The sequence below is a fragment of the Brachypodium distachyon genome, chromosome 2 (genome assembly GCF_000005505.3).
Source record: "Brachypodium distachyon strain Bd21 chromosome 2, Brachypodium_distachyon_v3.0, whole genome shotgun sequence".
Classification (NCBI taxonomy): Eukaryota; Viridiplantae; Streptophyta; class Magnoliopsida; order Poales; family Poaceae; genus Brachypodium; species Brachypodium distachyon.
Window position 1 is genome coordinate 22,833,139 of NC_016132.3, and position 22,423 is coordinate 22,855,561.

General features: G+C 45.3%; 2 protein-coding genes across 2 annotated transcripts; one reads left to right on the plus strand and one right to left on the minus strand.

The window, feature by feature from the left end:
* The first annotated feature begins 6,884 nt into the window (after positions 1–6,884).
* LOC100831629 (ethylene-responsive transcription factor ERF019) lies at positions 6,885–7,565 on the plus strand. Its single transcript, XM_003566178.3, has one exon. It carries the CDS (start codon positions 6,932–6,934, stop codon positions 7,469–7,471), a length of 540 nt encoding a protein of 179 aa, XP_003566226.1. The 5' UTR covers positions 6,885–6,931; the 3' UTR covers positions 7,472–7,565.
* A 1,970-nt stretch (positions 7,566–9,535) lies between these two features.
* On the minus strand, positions 9,536–12,663 carry LOC100827575. The gene is made up of 3 exons (XM_003568380.4): positions 12,325–12,663; positions 10,816–10,961; positions 9,536–10,462 (listed from the first exon to the last, which is right to left on the minus strand). The coding sequence occupies exons 1-3, from the start codon at positions 12,554–12,556 to the stop codon at positions 9,776–9,778; spliced, it is 1,065 nt and encodes a 354-aa protein (XP_003568428.1). The 5' UTR covers positions 12,557–12,663; the 3' UTR covers positions 9,536–9,775.
* Between the last annotated feature and the right edge of the window lie 9,760 nt (positions 12,664–22,423).

Genomic DNA, 22,423 nt, shown 5'->3' on the forward strand with positions numbered 1-22,423 from the left:
GACCAAGATTTGATTCTTGTTTGGATGAGAGCCAACTATTTGGCAAGTTAAAACTCCACTACCAATTCTAGTTCATTATTTTGGCCAAAGTTGGCCAACTCATGGGTAAGGAAAACATCAACCAAATTTTTGGCTACCAATTTTTGGCAAGGCTACTATGGGCTTAAACCAAACAGCCCCTAAAACCATGGCTATTTGGCTAGCCAAATTTTGGCAGGCAGAATTAGGCTTTATCTAAACACCCCCATGCTATTTTAATGAATACACTCTGAAAATATGTTTCATGACTATTCTCACAAAAGATGTTTCACGATAGATCCAGTGATTGTGATTCAACACTTTAATTATTGATGTTTCTAATAAACTTGAGCAAGTATACACCTTATATTTCATAACGAAAAGAGTAATGACATGTTCAAATTCAAATTTTGGTTGTCAGTTAGATATGGCGCGGCTGCATGCACTGCCCAACTGCGGGCACTAGTCCTGCTAATTGTATACTCCGTATGCATTTGTAGTGATTATGATCGTGCAACAAAAGGGTGTCTCAAATTTGTCAAAATTTGAATGTATCAAGACATTATTTAATGTATAGATGCAATCAAATTTAGTCAAATTTGAGACATCTTTTGTTTGACCGTGGAATATCGTATTCTGCCTTTTGCGGTGTTCACTTTTTTAAAGATTTTGTGCGGCTCGTTGTCTGCCCTTCTCAAACTTTCCGGAAACACGTCATGAGATTTGGGCTGCTTTTCCTTTCCCAGAAAAAAAATACTCCATATACCAACAAACAACTTTGGAGCCTTCAAATTATTGAGTTCCGTTCCATGCGCGGGGAACTAGTGACACACGGAGAGAAGGTGCCTGGTTTTAGGAAGCCCTCTTCTAATTCATTTCTTCTTCCTAACTCTCGATTTACCATCTTTTAATTGCTCGAGAAATAATAGTACTCTTTCCGACTCATATTACTTGTCGAAATATTTTTTTCTATAATACATCGAGCAAGTGTATCATCATATTAAAAATAGAGATACGTTTATATTTTGACAAATTTAAGACAAGTAACATGTACCGGAGAACGTATATCTTTTCTTAAAACAATCAACAAATAAAAATGCGCAAACCCGACTTACATTCGATAAAGAATTCATACTCATAATGGTTGGCTCAGATATGAGTGCTAAGTTTGTTTGTTTTTTCCTTAAGGAGTAGCGTTTCATTTTTCTTTTTCTCGTTTTTAACATAAATAAAAGCCATGATGGCCCTCTGTCCAACGCCCGTACATGGTCATGGACCACGTAGAGCGGTAGAGGCATGCAGTGCGCACGAGGATCGATCGCATGAGTAGAGGCAAAAAAAAAAACAGCGTGTCTGGCTTTCGACTCCAGTGATTATATTTTGTACAATTCTCCATGCGTCGTACGTTTTCGCAAGTTGCACAACAATAATCATATAATCAAATCCGTAACTACTGTTGATGTAGTCATGTAGCTGCATCAACTCGTAGTTACTTAGAGCAAGTCCAATAGTTTTCCTAAAATTTATCCTCTATATTTTAAAATGAGGGTTTTACCTAAAAATATTCTCATCTAAAAATTGTCCAATTTCAGCTAAAAATATTCTCATCTAAATTTTCCTGTCCAACTTCAGCAGTTTCCTAAAAAACCTCACATATTCTTTATTTTAAGAATTATCTGTAACAAAAAAAAAGGTACAGATAAACATATGACAATACCAACAAATTTAAAGCGGAGGCCTCCAGCGTCCCGAGAGAAAGAGGGGTAAGCCGAGGATGCCAATTTTTCAGGAAAGAGATAGGAGAACTATTAGAGAGAGATACCGGGAAGATGATAAAGGACCGCTGAATTTGCTCTTACCCAGATCCTCGAAGATGCTCTTCCCAATTAATAATTCCGAGAGGTTTTACTCCCCCGGACGTCTCACCGTCCCAACTACGCGCACTCCGTGCTACCCGCGCAAAAAATATACGTGCACTCCGTGCGACGTCACGGACTGACGGCAGGTCGGGCCGAAACCGCGGGCAGTAAACTCGCCCACATGCACGAAGGCAGAGCCAGGAGAGACATGCATATGGCCGGCCGGCCGGATCAGAGATCCAGAGACGCCCACCGTTGGGAAGGGAAAGAGAGATCGAGGGGGAGAGAGAAAAGGAAGGCACGTTGACATGTCGTATGGCCACATGCATGCATATGCATCCGCCCCTCGGTTCGGATCGATCTGCATCTGCGAGTCGATCGGATCAGATGTCCGACAAGGAGAAGACTAGTCGAGACGTACGACTCACGCGGTTGTTCGTAGCACGTTACGACGCATACATTCCCTTTGTATATTCCTCTGCCTCCACAGACCGAATGTGTGTTTTCTGTGTTTTTATTTATTTGGGTCCAACTGAACTGATGGAAGCAGCTAAAGGCAAGTGCATGAGGAGGTGCCTTCTGGTGCTAGACTACCAGCAGATCACGTGCCTCCGTGTCCTGTTTCTTTAGGATAAATGACATTGTCAGAGGATGATATAATTGTCTAAATATCAACGTATTTATTTATATATACTCTCTCCGTTCAATAAAAAATGTCTCAGATTTTTTAAAATTTAAATGTATCTAGACATGACTTGGTGTATAGATATATTCAAATTTAGTTAAAATTGAGACATTCTTTGTTGGACGGAGGAATACTAAAATTTTTATATACTAAAATACGTGTAATACATAGTCACTTAATATAAACGGAAGGAGTAGATGTTTTAATGATTTATAAGAAAACAGTCAGAAACACATCTAAACCCAACCAAACACGGTCTTAAACTCAATCGGCCTGCTTGGCATTCCCCACTGTACATAAGACCTTGCCCGGTCCAAACTCCATGTTTTGGTATTAGGACCCATCCATACCATTAGAGTAGGCTGGTGCATGTAGTAAAAAAAAAGAACTGATCCATGTATAGGGACAGACGCAAACACGGTTAGATGAGATCAATAGTCCCGCCGAAGCAGGGCTCTCCTCCAATTCTTTGAGGTTGTGGTGGACGATGTTGAATTATAAATCGAAGGAAAATAAGCAAATAGCCAGTCTCAGGTTTCTGGTATTTGGAGAGGTCTACGGTAGTACAATAATAGACCCGGACGGTAGCTTGTAGTAAAGTGTCATACAGCAAGTAGTTTATCAGTTGTCGAAGGTCGATCATAACCGTGTAATTATTGATGGAAAATTAAACAATTTCGAGAATAACAAATTAATGATTAATTTCATAATATAGATCATGACGACAGTAGCAACTAGCATATGCATCTCAAATATACTAGAGGTATTCAACAGCACAATCAACAATAGTATAATCCCGCAGATCATGACTAAACAGTAGATCGAATTACGGTGTATGTACTGTTGCGGTGGAGAGGAAGCCGTTGCAATTGCGTTCGCTTGATGAAGTTGTTGACGAACAAGACGGCGGCGCGTCGCGCACCCGCCGGTTCGAGGAGGCAGACGACGCGTGATTGCACGGAAGCGAGCAGAAGCGGCGCTCCCCAAAAACCTTATTCGCCCTCTCCCGTACAGGATCGCAAAGGCGAAAGGTTCCGGAGACCTGCTCTCCCGATCGCTAGTGCACGCCGGCGCTCGGGATGGAGTAGACTACGACGACAACGCAAAAGCGAGAGACATGCGAAACCCTAACTCGGTTGTGTTGCGTACGGATCGAAGGGACGGAGCGGCTGTATATATAGTCACGCAGGTATAGGTCGGTTCGATTCAGGAACCTGAACCGACTCCACAAAATCTGCACGCGTCCATAACAGATTCCAAAAATATCTTGCACGCGTGACAAAAAAAAAAGAAATCCGGCCCGGCACGGCTCGAACTCAATCCAAGCGCGCGCGTCGTGACGAGGATTTCTCTTGCTCACTTACTCAATAGGTGAGAAGCAACATCACTTATATGTTGGTTTCACTCATTTTAAACTAGTAAGGTGGGACTATTCCCATTCCCACTCTCCTCATCCCACTTCATGAATGGGTTTTTGAAATTTTCAGAATTTATTAAAATTGGGCTTGGGCTGATCAGGCCCATAACACCAACAATTATGGTGTTCATTTTGCTTTGCTACACGTTTTAGCTGCTTACAATTTGATTAAGAAATTAGCTAGTCATTTGTCAAGTCGTCGCAATGTGTACAGATAGCAAAATATGCTCGTTAGTGTTTATGCAACGCCTAGTTGCTCTAGGCTCTAGCACTAGCTAATGAAAAAGCATCAGGTTCTTCCAGTGGTTAGCACCATTTTTAGAACAGTACTCTAGATCAGAGTGCGCACTGAACGTCGAACCATCACGCGTGTGTTAGGAAATGATTAAGCCGGATGCAAAGAATAAGCCGTTGCAGAAAGTTGTCTTTGATCAAAGCATCGCATAGATCTAGCAATCGGGCCCCATATGCAAGCGAGTGCTGACAAAGTGATCAGAGGACAGTACACTGTGTGTGCGCCTGTGGGTGCTTGACGGCCGTACTCCGCCACATGGTTTGCCAATTATAGATGCACGTCATGATGATTAACTACAGTTTACTATACATGGAACTTAATGTTGGAATTAAAGCATCAATTCGTTTTGTTTACTTGGAGAAACATTTGAATCATCTAAGGAGTATTGAATAAAAAACATGTAACCAAATATCAGAAATTTCACTAACGTTTTACGAATTTTCTAAGTTGTGCTCACATTTGAGAGTACCAAAAGCATAAACAAATTCGTGCACTCTAAACAAGACTAATCTAGTTATACTTCACCCGGAGTAACATACACATCCTACTCCTCTCTTTCATGCTACTCCTCTCTTTCCAAAATGTGAGGTTTATAGTTTATACATTTTAGAGAAAAATATGCTCCCACCGTTTTAAAACAAGTGACTTGAATTTGTATAAAAATCCACGTCCCTCGTTTTGAGACGGAGGGAGTATATTTCATCTCAACTCGTCGAAAACAGTGTAGCAATAGTTTGACTGACTTTTGCACGATGCAAGAATTGGAATATCGGTCCTAATCATTGCCTTCAGCTGTATGTATTAACCTACTGGTTTGAAAATTTGAATTCCAACAACCGAACTGTTGTAGTACACGTTCAATCATGGTATCGGATAGGGCCTCGCAACCTAACCACCAGAAGTATATGCCTGCAACTGCAAATCATGCATGCATACCGGAAGCCCAAAATGCGAGGGTCCAACTTTGGTACTACAAAAAGGGGGTTAGCGTTGCACGAGTGCGCCGTATCACCAAAAGACCCAATCAAACACGTACCAACAGTGCTCTCGCTCTTCCCCCCGCTCTACGGCTCTAGGTTTCCTCTCGCTTTCAACTGATCATTATATGTGTTGGGTCACATGAGAGCAACGGCGCCACGATCGATTCGCGAGCTGTCCCCAAGACCAACTGATTAGGCGGGCAAATTAAGGCGAGAAAGGAAAGATGGCATGTGAGCTACCCGATCGTGGAGACGAACCTTGCTGTGCTGCACATGCCTCGCGTGGAATCCTGCAGTGTACTCCGGGTCTCCGGGAGACGGGAGTATCTCAGAAAACTTTTTTTATTTTTTTGCGAAGAGGAGTATCTCAGAAAACTGATATATGGAGCGAGTCGTGGACCCGGAGCTCGAGACTCAGCGTGTCCTGGCAAGCCGGCCTAGAAGGCTAGAAACAGCGTGAGCACCACATATTTTTTTGGATTTCAACCATGAGAGCAAACTCGGTCTAAAAACTTCGATGAAATTGAGAATGATTACATGCTCTGTTGGCCTAGGGAGCCCTGCAGACCGGCGCCCTTGTCCTGCAGAACGTACGGAATCTTCGCGCTTGCCTCTGCACCCGGCCTCGGGGCTTTTGGGGCGTTCGGCCGCCGCTCTCGCTCCGTTGAAATCTGCTCGATGTGCGTCTGCTTTTTTTTTTTGAGCGGGATGTGCGTCTGCTCGGCTGATCGCTCCTGCCCGCCTCCTCAGTTTATCCATTCGCCGAAGAAAAAGGCCCACGGCCCACCCTATTGTCATCCTGAGGCCTGAGCTTGCGGCCCACCCTCTCTACTTTTTTTTTTGCTTAAAGGAGAGTTTGAATGCAAGACAATGATAGATCATATTCTATTATTTTTTTCAAAAAAGAAAGATCCTATTCTAAAAATGAAAAGAAAAAGATGAGGATAGATCCCATACAAAATGAAGATTACTAGTTTGTTCAGAAAATAATACTGTAATGAAGATTACTACTAGTACTAGATGCCATATATGTGGTGGACCCGTATTTTTGCCAAATTTGCTGTTGTAGGTTGTAGCGGCCAGTTATATACTCTGCCACAGTTTAGCGAGTAGGATGTCAACCATATATAGATTGTCATCTATGCTTCCCATCGACGTGTTCAAATATCCAACGGGCACGATCCACGCCCCCACGGTCGTCCGCCGCCTAGTTGCACCCGCACGCGAAATGACTGCACAGGTGACTAGAAGACAGGACCTAAGCCTCGCCTGGCAAAATGGCAACCAGGAACATTTCAACGACGGGGAATGACAGTGCACTGCACACTGGGTCACTTTACTCAGTAGTCAGTACGCCTCGCGACGTCTTACTTTTGACCTTTGAATATGTTGACCACGAGAAAACAACGTGCGCGATAGAAGAACCATTGCTCTGCAGAAACCGCACCGATGTCCAGCCACAACCCACGTATTGATTTTGACCAAACAAAGCATCGCACTGAAAAATTATTGTCAACCCCCAACTGGGCGCGCTGACCTTCTCCCGATCGGCACCTATAAATTCACCCGGGCATGTGCACCAGCCGATTCAACAACTCAAAGCGCCTGGCCTGGCCGCGACTACGTACTCACTTCACGAGATCGTTCGGAGCGATCAAAGGCGAGAGATCGATATCGATGGACCGGCGGGCGGCTTGCGGCGACGGAGGGGAAGACGGGCGCCGGTACAAGGGCGTGCGGCGGCGGCGGTGGGGGAAGTGGGTGTCGGAGATCCGGGTGCCCGGGACGCGCGAGCGCCTGTGGCTTGGCTCCTACGCCACCGCCGAGGCGGCCGCCGTCGCGCACGACGCTGCCGTCCGCCTCCTCCGCAAAGGCGACCCCCCCGGCGCCGGCGGCCTCATCAACTTCCCCGGCCGCGGTTTTGGCCAGCGGCAGCAGCAGCAGCAGCTGTCGCCGAGGTCCGTGCAGCGCGTGGCGTCTGACGCCGGCATGGCCGCCGACGCGCGGCTCGTGGAGCGGCGCGAGCGCGACGTCGTCTCCGCCTCCGCGCCGCCGGGACTCCAGGAGGCGGCGGCCTCGGCCGGCATTGGAAGAGAGCAAGGGGCAGCATATGTGAATTGGAGGAGCAGCAGCGGCAGCGGTGGTGGTGGCGACACTGGCGAGCAGCTTGTTTATGGGGAGCTCAGTGTAGACGACATGGAGATATTGATGCTCTAGTTGCGATTTTAGATCGTCAGAAAATATTTACTGGCTCCGTTCCATAATTCTTTGTCAAAATATGACATGTATCTAGACGCTTTTTAGAAATACATACATACATTTTTGGACAAACCTGAGACAAGAATTATGAAACGGAAGGAATAGTATGGAGTAGTACAGAATAGTACCTTTGCGGACACAATTTTTTTGCTTGTGTTAAGATTCAAATTGATCCCAGCGACCGTTCGTGTTCGTGTGGAGCGTGGTATATATGGTGTCGCCGAGCAAGGCCGGAAATACTGCATGATACTATTAGAAATGATTTTTTCTTTTCCTTAAAAGTCCACCAATCTATTAATAATCATCAACAACGGTACAAAGAGTTCTAAAAATAATACAAATTACAAATAGGTAGTTGAACCACCTAACGACGCCAACAAGCACTGGAACGAACCGAACGAGGGCCACCGTCCTCACCTGAACCCTTTGCATTCGTAAATGCTCATAAATCATGATGTGATGTGGGTAGTAGTTTATCCAACCCGGCCCCTAAACTAGGGCCATTAACACTACATAGAGGTGTTTGGTATTTTTGGTACAGATTTAAGTTTTTACAACAAACGCTACCAACTTTATATAACAAGGAAAAACAAACACATATACATGGGAGGGATACGGAAGGAACTGCAGGAACAACGAAGCCCTTAAGAAGCTAAAAATAGAACTAAATCTAGAGTCTTCTCTGCAATTTCCGACGCCATCGAGATCTGATCCCCTCCGCCATTGCCAGAGTCGTCGAAAGAGGCACAGGAGAAGTCCCTCGCTCAAAAGCTTTCTTGAACTGCAATAGACACCTACCCTAGCGAGTAGGATGAACTCATGTCAAACGCATTGGCCGGAGGCGTCCTCTGAACTTCTCCAACGCCGAATCTAGGGACAAAGTCAGACCGCCCATTAGCAAGCAACCAAATCCACGATCCACCACCACAAACCCAAGACGGCAGGCACATCCATCTTCTTCCCCATGCAGCATGCTGCCGCCTGCGCACAAGGCTACGGACGAAGACTGAAACACTCGAAATCTAGGGTGCCAAGGAGCAGAACACAGGTTCTGACCAAGGAACACCTTGCCCTCACCAACCCGCCAACGCTGCCAGAGTTCTTTTTAATATAGAGGATATATTGCTTTCGCCCTTGTAGATGCCCATAATCATGTGTTTTTTGGACGAACTAAGCAAGCGCTCTGCCAATTTGTATCACTAGCTGAGAGATAAAACAGTATAGATTTCATACTGATCTAATCAGAAATCAAAGAAAAGAAATCAAATTTTTACATTTGTTGACGCTTCAGGTCCGTTTGGTTCCTACCGCAGCCCACCACGCCAACGAATTGGTTGGCCAACAAATTGATGGAAGTTTTGGCTGCCCTTTTCTCGCCCGCGATTTGGCGCAGATATGAACTATCGCGGGTGTGTTTCTCCGAACGCTGCGTTGGCTCGACAATTTCCAGGTGCTGAATCAAGAGACGGCCGCGGGAGCGTTGGCGTGCCAAATAATATTGGCCCGGCGCATACCGGCCGTAAACCAAACAGCCCCTTTGGACTCTGCGAGTAGAGCTGGAAAAAGGCTCTGGAATGAAGCGTCGCACGCTTTGCATTCTGATGAAGATATTTCCAGGTTCATGAACGCTTTGGTTAGTTTGGCATGTAGCGCGTGCATTTAGCAGCCAGTTGCAGTGAAATTCCTGTTCCAAATCCAAAGGCAGTTGATTAATTAATTTATCAGTTTCAACAAACTAAGTTGACAAGAACTGTTAACCTCTTTGATATCTGTTGAATGTGGGGAAGTCTTCCGGCCAAAAATGACATAGCTTTTGAACTTCTGTTCGACTGAACAGAAGGTTCCAGAAAACCAAGGCTGTTTTCAGTCTACGGAAAGGCGGAAAGCTCATGATTTGGACCTTCTTATACGATGGAGGAAAAAAAAATAGAGCATGGTCTAGCTAGTGCTAAGTGTAATAAGCACTTATACCTCTTTATGGAGGTAGATCCTGAACAAATCGAAAGGTTCTGACAAGTGTAATAAGTATAGTTGCGCTTTGTTTGGTCAAAGCTCAACACGTAAATTTAGAGACTAGTACTCCATCTGTGGATTCTTACATGTGGATGAAATATTGGACGAACCAACTGCACAGAGCTTATTTGTGTATGAACAAACCATTTGCGGTTTAAACGAGTTCCATGTAAGATGATCTACATTGTTTCCAATTATGTACAGACTGGCAACAAACATTTGCTGTTGCTATTGTATATAGAGTAACATCTACGAGCTGTCTTGCTTCGGTTTCTGGCTGAGCTCTGAATAATGCCCTCCCATAAGCTGCAATATATCAGTCCAGAGACAAGATGGATCGGTTGACACTGCATCACCGATCAGTTCTGTGCTACAAGAAGCAACAGCCCAGTATCCTGCCCTGATCTCGCTTAGCAGTTGCTCGTAATCCCAAGCTGCATGTCCCACAAAGAACCTCAGGTCCTGGGTTCTGATCGCACCACTCTTCATCAGAACACCGGCCTTCTCCAGCTCAGTCCGAAAGCCGAAGCAGATGCCTGGTATCACTTCCTCGAACCCCTTGAGACGTGAGCTGTCGCTAGTCCGTACCAAGAACATGCTCATGTCAACAGGGCCTCCAAAGAAGAGGGAGCAGTCACCGAAAGGAGTTGTTTGGTCTTGGAATGATGATGGATTCACATTTTTTATCTTTGTGTAAAGTGGACGATTCAGGATGACTCCGAATGGGCCATCAAAGGTACCTCGCGACCCTAGTCTGAGGAGGAGAATAACAGTTCTTTCGAAGATGCTGTCATCATCAAGCACCTCGGTAGCTACCAAGACACACCCTGCCTCAGGCATTGTAATAGGGTGAGCCCACCTTTGAGGAAGCTGGGGTACTGATTCTCCTGAGGATGCCTTTGACTCTGCAGGAGCACTTGAATCTACCAGTAGCTCCTGATCCGAAGAAAGGATTAAAACATAAATGAATACAAAGATAATAACAAACTGCATGAGAACAATGAGGTACTGGAGAGGAAATTTCTAAAGTAACTAACTGGAGACGTTGTGCATTTATATCTTTACTAGAATACATTGGTATTAGTATTGACAGAAATTAGACACATTATGCAACCAGTGAAAACAGCCAAGCTCAACATGTTATTCCTAACTTTCTTCCCAGATAGCAAGGAGTAATGTCAGAGAGTGAAATCATAAATGGCTAGGTGACCAAAATGCACATACATACTTAGAACGTAAAGAAAAGCTATGAACAGTGCAGATTGTAACTACAAACATGCCGCCTTCACCTGTTCCCGCCGCACAAGGTTTGCTCTGACATCTCTCCAGTAATTGCTGTTAGAAATATCAATTGGCTCACTGGGTTTTGATTCATCATGTGGTCCGTTCGATCCATCAGAGCTATCTCCTGTTGGAACAGATGCGTCATCACTTCCTGCATGAAGAAGTCATCATTATTAAACAACTGAAGCCAAGGCCAAGCCATGGCTCATGCATTTCCCTAGAATACATAAGAACACCACACCAGTAATGAACTCTAATTGACTATAAGCAATACTAGAGAACATGAAGTTTCCCTGTCCACTGCAATCACTCTTAAAAGCGTAGCAACTGATAATGTTTTTCCTTATGTTCACTAAACGTAGCCCAGCTATCAAAGGATATGGAGAATAAAGCATTAAAACAAGGGCAAATCTATCCAACCAATAGGCAATAAAGCATTAAAACATATGGCTTTATTGATTCAATAAAGAGAGTACAAATGATCGAATAAACTGAAAGAAATACCGGCAACAAATATCCCTTATAAAACTAAAAGTTATATCAAGATTCTTTGGAGTCAAAATCGCTAGATCTGTCATATGTAGCTTGATGTCTCTTCATGTTTCTGGTGATGAAATTGCAGAAGACCAGACCTGCACAAGTTAAACTAACCTCATGGGTTTTGAATAGCTGCATGAGTCGCTCACCCAAACGATGAAAAAACTGGGGAGACACCCCTTGCAAGGAAGTTTGTTGAACTGTTGATTCATCGCAAAACCAATAAGGAAGAAGACAAAAATAATGAAAGTACAATCCACGAGATCCACTAGCCTAATGGAGTAGACCGTGTTGACTACGCAAGGACATGGATGTAGCCGGGAGACCATTATTCCATACACCTTCGCCTCCACCGCTAGGACGCCGTCACCAGGACACAAACCTAAGAAAGGAGGTACACAAACTTTGCTAGACGTTGATCTGTGATTCCCCTCATCTCCCGATGCCGAATCAACAGTTGGAGACAAGGGGAACCTGCAAAGATCACTACTTCGGCGGCTCCTTCTTTCTGGCAGCTAGGGTTCCCTTAGGGCGGTCAGACTATGTACCCTACCCCATAATTCAGCACGCAGCTCAATTCTACTACGAAACCACGCCTAGGGAGGCAAAAGAATTCCAACGTCCACCTACCAGTTACACCAAAATAAACACCGATCTCCCAATTTCCATGTCAAACCAATCTATCAATTTCCATGCCAAGCTAATAACATCAGGAATAGTTGGGACCCAAATCCCCATCTTTCTGTTGTCGTTAACCTCAAGTCCTCGACAGAACCAACGCCAGCCTGCAAAATTGGCACTGACCGAGGAGCCGCCTTCATACCCCCACCCTAACCCCATCTAATCTAAAAAAAGAAAAAAGAAAAAAATGGTTCGGGCTTCTCTACATCTTAATCGCGCAAAATATCACACCATTCCGATTCTGCCTGCACAAATTCGCATCGAAAACATCAGGTATATAACGGAGAGGGCCTCACCGGAAGAGGATGCCTTGTTCTTGGCTTCCTCGTCGTCGCCGGGGCCGTTCTTGGCTCTTTTCCCCGACGCGCGCATCGCCACGAGGTGCCTCAGCACCGGGCCATGCCTCCTCCGCGCGGACCAAGCACCCGTCTTGCCGCCGGCGGCGAGGGGTGCCCCGGCCCGAGCGGTGGGGGCGGGGCGAATCGGCGTGAGGCAGGGCCCGCCGGCCTTCATGTTGAGGGCCCACATGTCCGGGGAGGGAGCGGTGCCTCTGCCTCGTTCTGGGAGTGGAAATGGTCTGAAATGGAGATGTGTGGAACCACGCACGAGCACGAGGAGGACTGCAGGAGCCAGGAGGCCGAGCGGAGGCACCAACGGATGTTTTGTTGTCCCGAAGGCGGAATCTGCTGAGCATTGAAAGCGTCTTCTAATTTTTTTTTAAAACACAGTACAAACGCAGTCGCTCACAACACGCGCGTACACTCACTCATATGAATACACACACTCACACCGTACACCTATGAGCACCCCGCAGACTGAGCCGACAGATCTAGAGAGATTGACGAAGTCACCGTTGACGTCTCGCTATTGACGAGTACGTCACCTACCACCGAACGAATATCGCCGATGTCAAGTCTGGGAACTGAACTTGGGTGGGCTGGTTCCACCATGTGGAACCAGACCACCAGCGTTAGGCTCAGTTCACGTCTTTTCCAAAAATATGTTACTGCCTCAGTTCGAAAATATAATATGTATTCGTTTCCTTTGACCAAAATTTTGACAAAAGATTAGTTCCTAAAAAAATGTGATCTATGCGACATACTCCCTCGTCCCTAAATACTTGTCGCTGTTTTAGTGTAAACTTGTACTAAAACAACGACAAGTATTTAGAAACGGAGGGAGTAATTCATAATGAAAGTACTCCCTCCGTTACATAATTCTTGTCGAAATATTACATGTATCTAGACACATTTTAAGAATAGATACATCCACTTTTGGGCAAATTTGAGACAAGAATTATGGAGTAGGGAGTATGTTTTATTACCTATACAATGATATCGAGTTTATGTCACATGTATTATATTCATAAGTATAATAAATCTTATCTTTCCCTAAGTCAAACTTTTTAAAGTTTGAGTCGTTTGACCAAATTTATTGAAAAATTTACTACTAACATTTACGATATCTATGTTTAATAAAACTAATTTAAAGTTGTAGCCGTCGGTGGTTTTTTCTCTAAATTTGGAAGGTTTAAGAAGTTTGACATAGAGCAAAGTTAAGACTTATTAAATTTAGGAGAGAGAGAGAAGTATTGTATTAATAAAACCAGTAAGCGTGTACGTGCGAATATGTCTACCGAATCTCATTTCTCTTTGGAAGATATCGTAATCACATCTTTCTATATAAAATGCATGTGAAACACGGGATCCATCCAGTAATTCATGAAGTTTAACATCCACAAGCCATATGTCGATGAGATTTTTTTTAATATAACCAGTTGAAAATAGTCACCAATTTTTCTCTTATTTTTCTCTTAATAGTTTAAAATCAAAATTGGCCCCTGCTTTATTATGGTGTTTTATAGAGATGAGATGGTCCTTCACTGTATTAGGATCAAGGATTATCATAAGTTAGCTATTTTGGACCGGTTGGCTACTCTTGGTTAACTAGATGATGTCCCGCACGTTGTTGCCGAAATTTTTAGTTAACATACATGAGTGAAATTGAGTAGTAACAAATGAGTATACAAAATTGAAAACATCTAATGAAATTGTATGATAGAATTTTCACTTGGCTAGGATGATTTGATGGAAAGTAGGATGCATGCATGTGCAAAAATATGAGTTTCTAACTAAATATGTGTAAACAAATTAATGATGTTATGATGGGGGCACGCTTGCATGTTGAGAGAAATCTAGCAGTGGAGTTCTCCTGCTTAGATAGAGATGATTAGCTGTTGAGTACTTTTCTGTCTTTCTGTTTTTATGTTCTGAGGTCCTTCTCCCTTCTTAATAAATAGTGCCCTCTTGTAATTATTCGTTACTTTAACATAACTTACTGTCGGAGCTCTTCAAAAAAACAAACAAGACATGAGTTTATTGTGGTAGTGCGGCTAGAAGATCCAATCAGACACGAACGTCGGTAGAGTAGTAATTTGTGTGTGGGGCACCACTTTGCAATGGTTTGTGCGTGGGGCACCACTTTGTAATGGTGCATAAAAAAGTAATGAAGATGGCATCCGCAAAGGTAGGATTTTGATTGACTTTAATTTAGAATTTGTTGATGTGGAGTGGAGTGAAATGAGAGAGAAGAAAAATGATTCCACCAAGAATCATCTAACACTGCGTCTGGATGATGGTATTTAGGCTAGGAATTTAGAAATGGTATTGGGCAGGCCAAACTCTAGTGTTTGGATGACTCAAGAATTAATGAGAAGTTGGAATTGAAGCCCAATACCAAATGGAATTGTGGGCAACAGGAATAGCATATCTCCGATTCAGAGGGTTCAACCTTAGTATTGGACGGAATTGAGTCCTGAACCTGCCTGCCTTCTCTCGCTCTTTCACTTTCTTCATGACTCCTCCGGCGAACCCCCCCCCCCCCCCAAGTCAACCCTCTGGCAAACAGTCCGGCAATAGATTCGGCGACATCTCTGTCGTACCCCCGCGCCGGCCTTTTGGAGTTGTCGCACCGCGGCTGGACGAAGGCTACCACTAGCTGCGTGCACATTGACCTCGGCCTCTGAAGGAAATGGTGGTGGAGGTGGAAGGGAGCGGCGTAGGCGGACGGTAGCAGCATAGGCATAGTGCGGCGCGTGGCGGAAGGGAGCGGCGGAGGCGAGTGCGTCACGTCTAGCAACTGTCACGTGCTTTATTTAGCGATCAGACTTCTTTGTCTCCGATGCTGGCGACTCAGGCTTGGGGTACTGGTCGGACTTCGTTGTCTCCGACGCTGTCGAGCTTGGGGCACCGGTCGCACTTCCTCATCGTTTCCATAGTCCATACCACAGTCCAGCGCTAGGCACGAGATGGTGGTTGCTAGGAGGAGGAGGAGTGAAAGGGCATTTCGATTCCTAATGAGTTTTGGTGTTAATGACAACTTTATATGTGGACTAATCGTATGCTAAGTGTTTTCAGTAATTATATAGAATCAAGCAAAGCGGTTCGTTGCCCTCAAAGGAAAGAAGCGCAGAAGGATTTATGGCTTTTTATTTACATTGAGTCATAGGAAAATCCGTACTATAAAGAGGGAGTCCATCTGGGAAGGATTGGGTGAATCAATTTCACGTACACACAACCACCAAATTGCACCCACCAGATAGCCTCAATCCCACCGGTGAAGTTTAGCTAAAACCTATTTTTGAACCAAAGGGTTCTGCCTGTTTTTTCTATCCAGGGCGGCAGTACCGGTCATCCCAGGCCGGTAGTACCGGTCGCGGTAGTACCGCCCCGGTACCGCACCAGTGCTATGAGGTAGCAAAACAATACTGACATATAGCGGCACTGGCACGGTACCGGTGCTGCACTACCGCTTGAACTAGCGGTAGTACCGCCCTGTGCAGAAATTGCATATAATGGGCAGAAATCGGGGATCCCTATAAAAGGGGGTCTTCGTCCCCAACGGTTCGAGACTCGATTCCTGCGAGCGTTCTTCACCTCCAAAGCTTCAAATCTCGAGATCTCTCTTCCTAGTTCTTCCCCCTATCTAATACTTTGAGGAAGGGTTGAGAATAGCTCGATCTAGGGTTTCACCAAATCAAAAGTTGATTCCCCTCGTTTTCCTTGGTGGATTTTGTTACTCTTGGAATTTTGGGATCCCTAGCCGGAAGGTGTCTTTTCAAGCACTCCAATCTTGTGAGGAGGTGTTTGAGGATTTGGGAAGAAGCCTCCAATTTAGTTGGGATTCGTGTCCTTCTCCTTGTTTGTAAAGGTTCGGCATTCGCCTTCAAGGAAGTCATTAGTGGAACTCACTTCGGCTTTGTGGTGTTGTGAGAGTTCATCCCACCTTTGTGGTGTGGTGAGTTGGAGAATAGAGTGAGCCTTCATGGCGTCTCTCCCTTTGTGGTAGAGCACTCCTCCAAAGGGAGACGTACACTGATCCCAATAGGTGGAACTCCGGTGAAATCTTCGTCTTCCCGTGTGGTATCATATTTGCCGCTTTACTTACTTGCTTTATTTCTTTGTCTATACTTTGCTTCGGCTAGTACTTCGGCTATTGCACTTCATACTAGGGTTGCATTCACTTCAGAAAATCTAGAAAGCCGTAGGATTAAGTGTTTGTATCTTTCAAGAAAAAGAAAAGTTAAAATTTGTTAGTCTCCTATTCACCCCCCCTTTAGTCGAACATACCGATCTTTCAATTGGTATTAGAGCCTCGTCTCTTAATTAGGGCTTTACCGCTCTTAAGAGTATGGCCGGCGATGATGGAAAACCCACCGTGAAACCCCAAGAAACCGAGGTGATAGATGATAATGCTCCACTAACTTTTAAATCCATCAAATTGCTTTTGGATGGCATGCAAAAAGTTATTCTAGATAGTGTGGACAAAAAGATTAGTGAGCACCTACCTAACAAACCCTCTTCTTCTTCTACCGAGCCTTTCTATGCCAAGCTACCAAGTGCGGTGGACTTAACTAAGAAAGATTCGGATGCCGAAGCCCGTAACAAGGCTAAGGCTATCGAAGAGAGTGCCACCAAATCCCAAGGTAGGGGTGGCTATGGGTTGTATAGTGAGGTGGCTCCACCACCTAAATATAATCGTCGCCACCATAATTTGCCACCTATGTATAATCAAGGTGAACCCCCCATGCTAACCTCTACTAATTACGTTGATTGGTTTCATTCCATGAGGACTCACTTCAAGAGCACGTCAACGGAGTTGTGAAGAATTGTTAAAGAAGGCTACTTTGTTCATGATCCAAAAAACTTGTCACCAAGAGAGTATGTGGACAATCAACTCAACGAGCATGCCATTGGAATACTCCTAAAGGTTGTACCCTTGGAGTAGAGAACATTTGTCCGTGGTGTTGATTCCGGTAGAGATGCTTGAAGCTCATTGGTGACCACTTTGAAAACAATGAGAGTGTTAGGAAGTCAAAGTTTGAAGTGGTCATCAACGAATGCAAAAATTTCTTCACGAAGGATAGAGAAGTTCCGGATGAGCTATATAGGAGAGTCATCACTCTTGGAGCCAAGATGAAGGACCATGAAAGTCGTGACATCAATGATGAATGACTCAATCATCTATTCATAGAAGCCATCTCCCCACATCGAGAGGTTCATGCCGCAATGATTAGGCAAAGAACGGACTACTATAGTTTGACTCCAAGTCAAGTAATGGGAGAGTTTGTGGCTATGGATATTCTCAAGAAGACCTCCGAGGACAAGGTCATACGCGCCAAGTTTCTCTCACAAAGCTCAAACCTTGCTTTGAAGGCCAACGTGTCTTCCACCCCAACACCAAGTGAAGCACCCCAACAAGAAGAAATTGAGGTCACGGAAGAAAATTGCAACTATGAGTTCAATGATCACATGGCTCTTGCGGCTCAAGCTTTTTGGAAAAACAAGAAGTTTGTCAAGTCAAACTCCTTCAACCCCAACAACTACTACAACAAGGGAGCTTCAAGCTCCAAGCCCAAAGGTCAAAAGTCTCGTAAATGTTATAATTGTGGTAATAATGACCATTTCGTTGTAGATTGTATCTATGAGAGGAGGGAGGAGAATGGTGGTCGTCTCATCCTTAAAGGGAAGACCAAACCCTTCTTGAACAAGAAATATTGTTTGGTTATTGTTGATGACTATTCTAGATACACTTGGGTATATTTCTTCAAGCACAAGAGTGAGACCCAACAAACCGTCATCGACTTTGCCAATGAAGCCCAACGTCAATACAATGCAAAGATTATGACTATTAGAAGTGATAATGGGTCCGAGTTCAAGATTACACCTTGATTGAGTTTTTGAGTGATGAGGGTATCAAAAGACAATATTCCACTGCGTATACCCATACAACAAAATGGTGTAGAAGAGAGGAAGAATAGAACCCTCATGGATGCGGCAAGAACTATGTTGGCGGAGTTCAAGTCTCCATACAACTTTTGGACCGAAGCAATCAACACCGCATGCCATGCTACTAATCGCCTCTATCTCCGCAAGATATTGAACAACACACCTTATGAATTTCTCACGGGACGCAAGCCCAACCTCAAGTACTTTCGGATATTCGGTTGTAAGTGTTTCGTGCTTAAGAAAGGTGTTCGTTTATCTAAATTTGAGCTTAAAACTTATGAGGGCATTTTTGTTGGCTATGCATCAAACTCCCACACTTATAGAGTCTACAATAAATCCACCGGATGTGTTGAAGAATCTTGTAATGTGGAGTTTGATGAGAATAATGGCTCCCATGTGGGGCAAGTTGATGTTGTGGATGTAGATGATGAAATTCCTCCCCAAGCAATACGAAGAATGGGCATAGGTCAAATTATGCCCATTGAGGATCCCCGTGTGGAAGAAGGAGAAGAACAATTCTCTACTTAAGTAGAGCCCTCATCTCCACAAGATCCACAAGCTAATCAAGAACAAGAACAAGTCCCTCATGTCGATGAACAAGTTGATCAAGGACAAGTTTAAGAAAATGTTGATGTTGGTGATTCTTCACCAAATGATGTCCAAGATCAAGATCTTCAAGATGTTCAAGCTTCCATTGAGCCTCAAGATTTATCTCAAGAAGCTAGGGAACGTCGGGCCATGAAGATTGCCTCACGACTTCAACATCAAGAACATACCTTGGACAATGTCCTAGGAAGTGTGAGAAAAGGGGTAACTACTCGTAGACAATTAGTGAACTTTTGTGAACATCATGCTTTTGTCTCTTGTGTTGAGCCCCAAAAGGTACAAGAAGCACTCGAGGATCCGGATTGGCTTAATGCCATGCATGAAGAGTTGAATAACTTCGAGCGCAATAGAGTATGGTCATTGGTGGAACGACCAAAAAATTGCAAGAATGTCATTGGCAGTAAATGTATATTCAAGAACAAGCAAGATGCACTTGGACAAGTGACAAGGAACAAGGTAAGATTGGTGGCTCAAGGTTTCTCCCAAGTCGAGGATATTGACTACGGTGAAACTTTCGCTCCCGTTGCTCGCCTTGAATCTATTCGTATCTTGCTTGCATATGCATCGCATCATAGCATTACTTTGCAACAAATGGATTTGAAAAGTGCATTTCTAAATGGTCCATTCAATGAGTTGGTATATGTCAAACAACCACCGGGGTTTGAGGACCCTCAATTTCCTAACCACATTACAAACTTGATAAAGCCCTTTATGGCCTCAAACAAGCACCTCGAGCTTGGTATGAGCACCTAAAGGAGCGACTAGTGGATCGTGGCTTTGACATTGGGGTTATTGACCCCACTCTTTTTACTAAGATGGTTGGTGGTGATTTGTTTATATGCCAACTATATGTTGATGACATCATATTTGGTTCTACTAATGGTGTATTCAATGATCAATTTGCTAAGCTAATGACCGAAAAGTTTGAGATGTCTATGATGGGTAAATTGGAGTTCTTTCTTGGATTTGAAATCAAGCAATTGAGAGGAGTAATCTTTATTAATCAAGCCAAATACACCCAAGAAATGCTAAAGAGTTTCAAGATGCATGATGCCAAGAGTGCCAAGACACCAATGCCTACATCAAGCTCTCTTGATCTAGATACCAATGGTAAAGATGTGGATCAAAAGGTATATCGTTCTATGATTGGTTCCTTGCTTTACCTTTGTGTATCTAGACCGGATATTATGTTAAGTGTGGATATTTGTGCAAGATATCAATTCGCACCAAAAGAAAGTCACTTAGTGGCGGTCAAAAGAATCTTTTGATATTTGGTTCAAACCCAAACTTTGGTTTATGGTATCCTAAAGGATCAAGTTTCAAGCTCATGGGATATTCGGATTCGGATTGGGCGGGAGAAAAAGTGGATAGGAAGTCAACTTTCGGGACATGCCAATTTCTTGGTAGGTCTTTGGTGAGTTGGTCTTCTAAGAAGCAAAATTGTGTGTCTCTCTCCACGACGGAAGCCGAGTACATAGCCGCCGCTAGTTGTTGTGCACAATTATTATGGATGAGGCAAACATTGTTGGACTATGGAATCACTTGTGAAAGTGTGCCTCTTTTATGTGACAAGGAGAATGCAGTGAAGATAGCTCACAACCTCGTGCAACATAGCAAGACGAAGCATATTGAGATTCGTCATCATTTCATTCGAGAGCACGTGGCCTGTGGTGATATTGATCTCTCTTATGTTGCCACCGGTATGCAACTAGCAGATATTTTCACGAAGCCACTTGATGAAGCAAGATTTCGGGAGTTAAGGCATGAGCTAAATATCCTAAATTCTAGTATTGTGGTTTGATGAATTTGCACCTGTACCCACGGTTAACAATTGTCTAGTTTGGATGTGCGCATGGATGTAGGGGGAGCATTGCTCAATTCATGGGCAAATGCTACTCTTACTATGCTAACATCAATTTCATATATTGAGTTTCAATGTGAGTTTTGAGTCTTCAACCCAAGATGCACAAGACAGTTTTTACCCAGGTTTGGGCCACCTTGAGGTGTAAAACCCTACGTGCATGCATGCCAACGCAGCAAGGGCAAGCTGCCTAAGGGCAAGTGCTTTGTACCGTGCATGCATGCCAGTGCTTTGTACCGTGCATGCATGCCAGCGCAGCAAGTGCTTTGTACCGTGCATGCATGCCAGCGCAGCAAGTTCCTCGAACGTGTCGCCAACCGTCACACGGGGTGACACGCGGGGCGTCCTGAACGCCCGCCAGCAGCAAGACCTCCACCAGCGCTTGGAGCGCTGATGCCGGCATGAGGCAGAGCGCCAACACCCAGAGGAGCGCCGAGCAGCCGACGCCTGCTTCAATTGTGGGGATATCGGGCATCTCTACCGGGATTGCCCGAATGAGCCCAGAGCCGGGGCGAAGCCTGCCGGCAGAGAAGAAGCCCAGGGGGGACGCGGCCCAGCCCGAGCCGGCAGGGAGCGGCCTCCCCGAGGACGAGACAAGGCTCGTGCTGAGGAGTAGAGCGAGTCCGAATACAACGGGGGCAACGAGCCCGGCTTCCAGGAGCCTCGCGGCGTCGCTTGCATTCATGGGGGAGATTACGCTCTCTCATCCCGTAGCGCGGTGAAGCGTCTCACCCGGGATGTGTGTGCGTTGTTGCCGGACATGGAGCCGTAGTAGCCGCTGAAGTGGTTGGACGTGCCGATCACTTTCAGCCCTGACGATCACCCAACCCGGCAACTGGGGTCAGAAGTTTTGCCCTTCGTGGTCTCGCCGATCATCAACAACATGACAAAGACCAAGGTGCTGGTGGACAACGGAGCAGGGTTGAACCTCCTGTCCGCCAGGTTGGTGGAGAAGCTTCAGCTGCCGTTGGAGCAGATGAAGCCCACCAACCCGTTCCGAGGAGTGAACCCCGGGATCGTGCGCCCCTTGGGGCGCATCACGCTGCCGGTTACCTTCGGGTCTCGGGAAGCGTTTTGAACCGAGCACCTCGTGTTCGATGTGGCTCATACCCCGCTGCTGTACAACGGGATCCTTGGTCGGCTGGCGCTGATCAAGTTCATGGCGGCAACTCATGGCGCCTACGGCGTGATGAAGATGCCATCCACGTACGGAGTCTTCTCGATCAAGTGCGACCTCAAGGACGGGGCTTGGTGTGTTGGCGAGGTCGTCAAGGCCGCCGCAGCTGATTCTGGTGACGAAGGCGTCGCCGGAAGTGAAGGCTCGCTGCCGGGCGATGGCCCCGCAGCGAAAAAGGCTCGTGTCGCCCCGCAGGAGCTTGCTGGGGGAGGCACAAGCTCGAGCTCACGCCCCGGCAAGGGCCAGAAGCTCAAGGAGGAGGCCGCCAAAGTGAAGAAGCTGCTCCTCCAGGCCAGCAACGAGGAGCGCACCATCACCATCGGTGCAAACCTCAATGCCAAATAGAAAAGCACCCTCATCACTTTCCTCCGGGAGAATGCCGACATGTTCGCTTGGAAACCATCGGATCTTCCCAGAGTCTCTAGGGAGGTGATCGAGCATCGACTTGCGGTGCGTCCAGACGC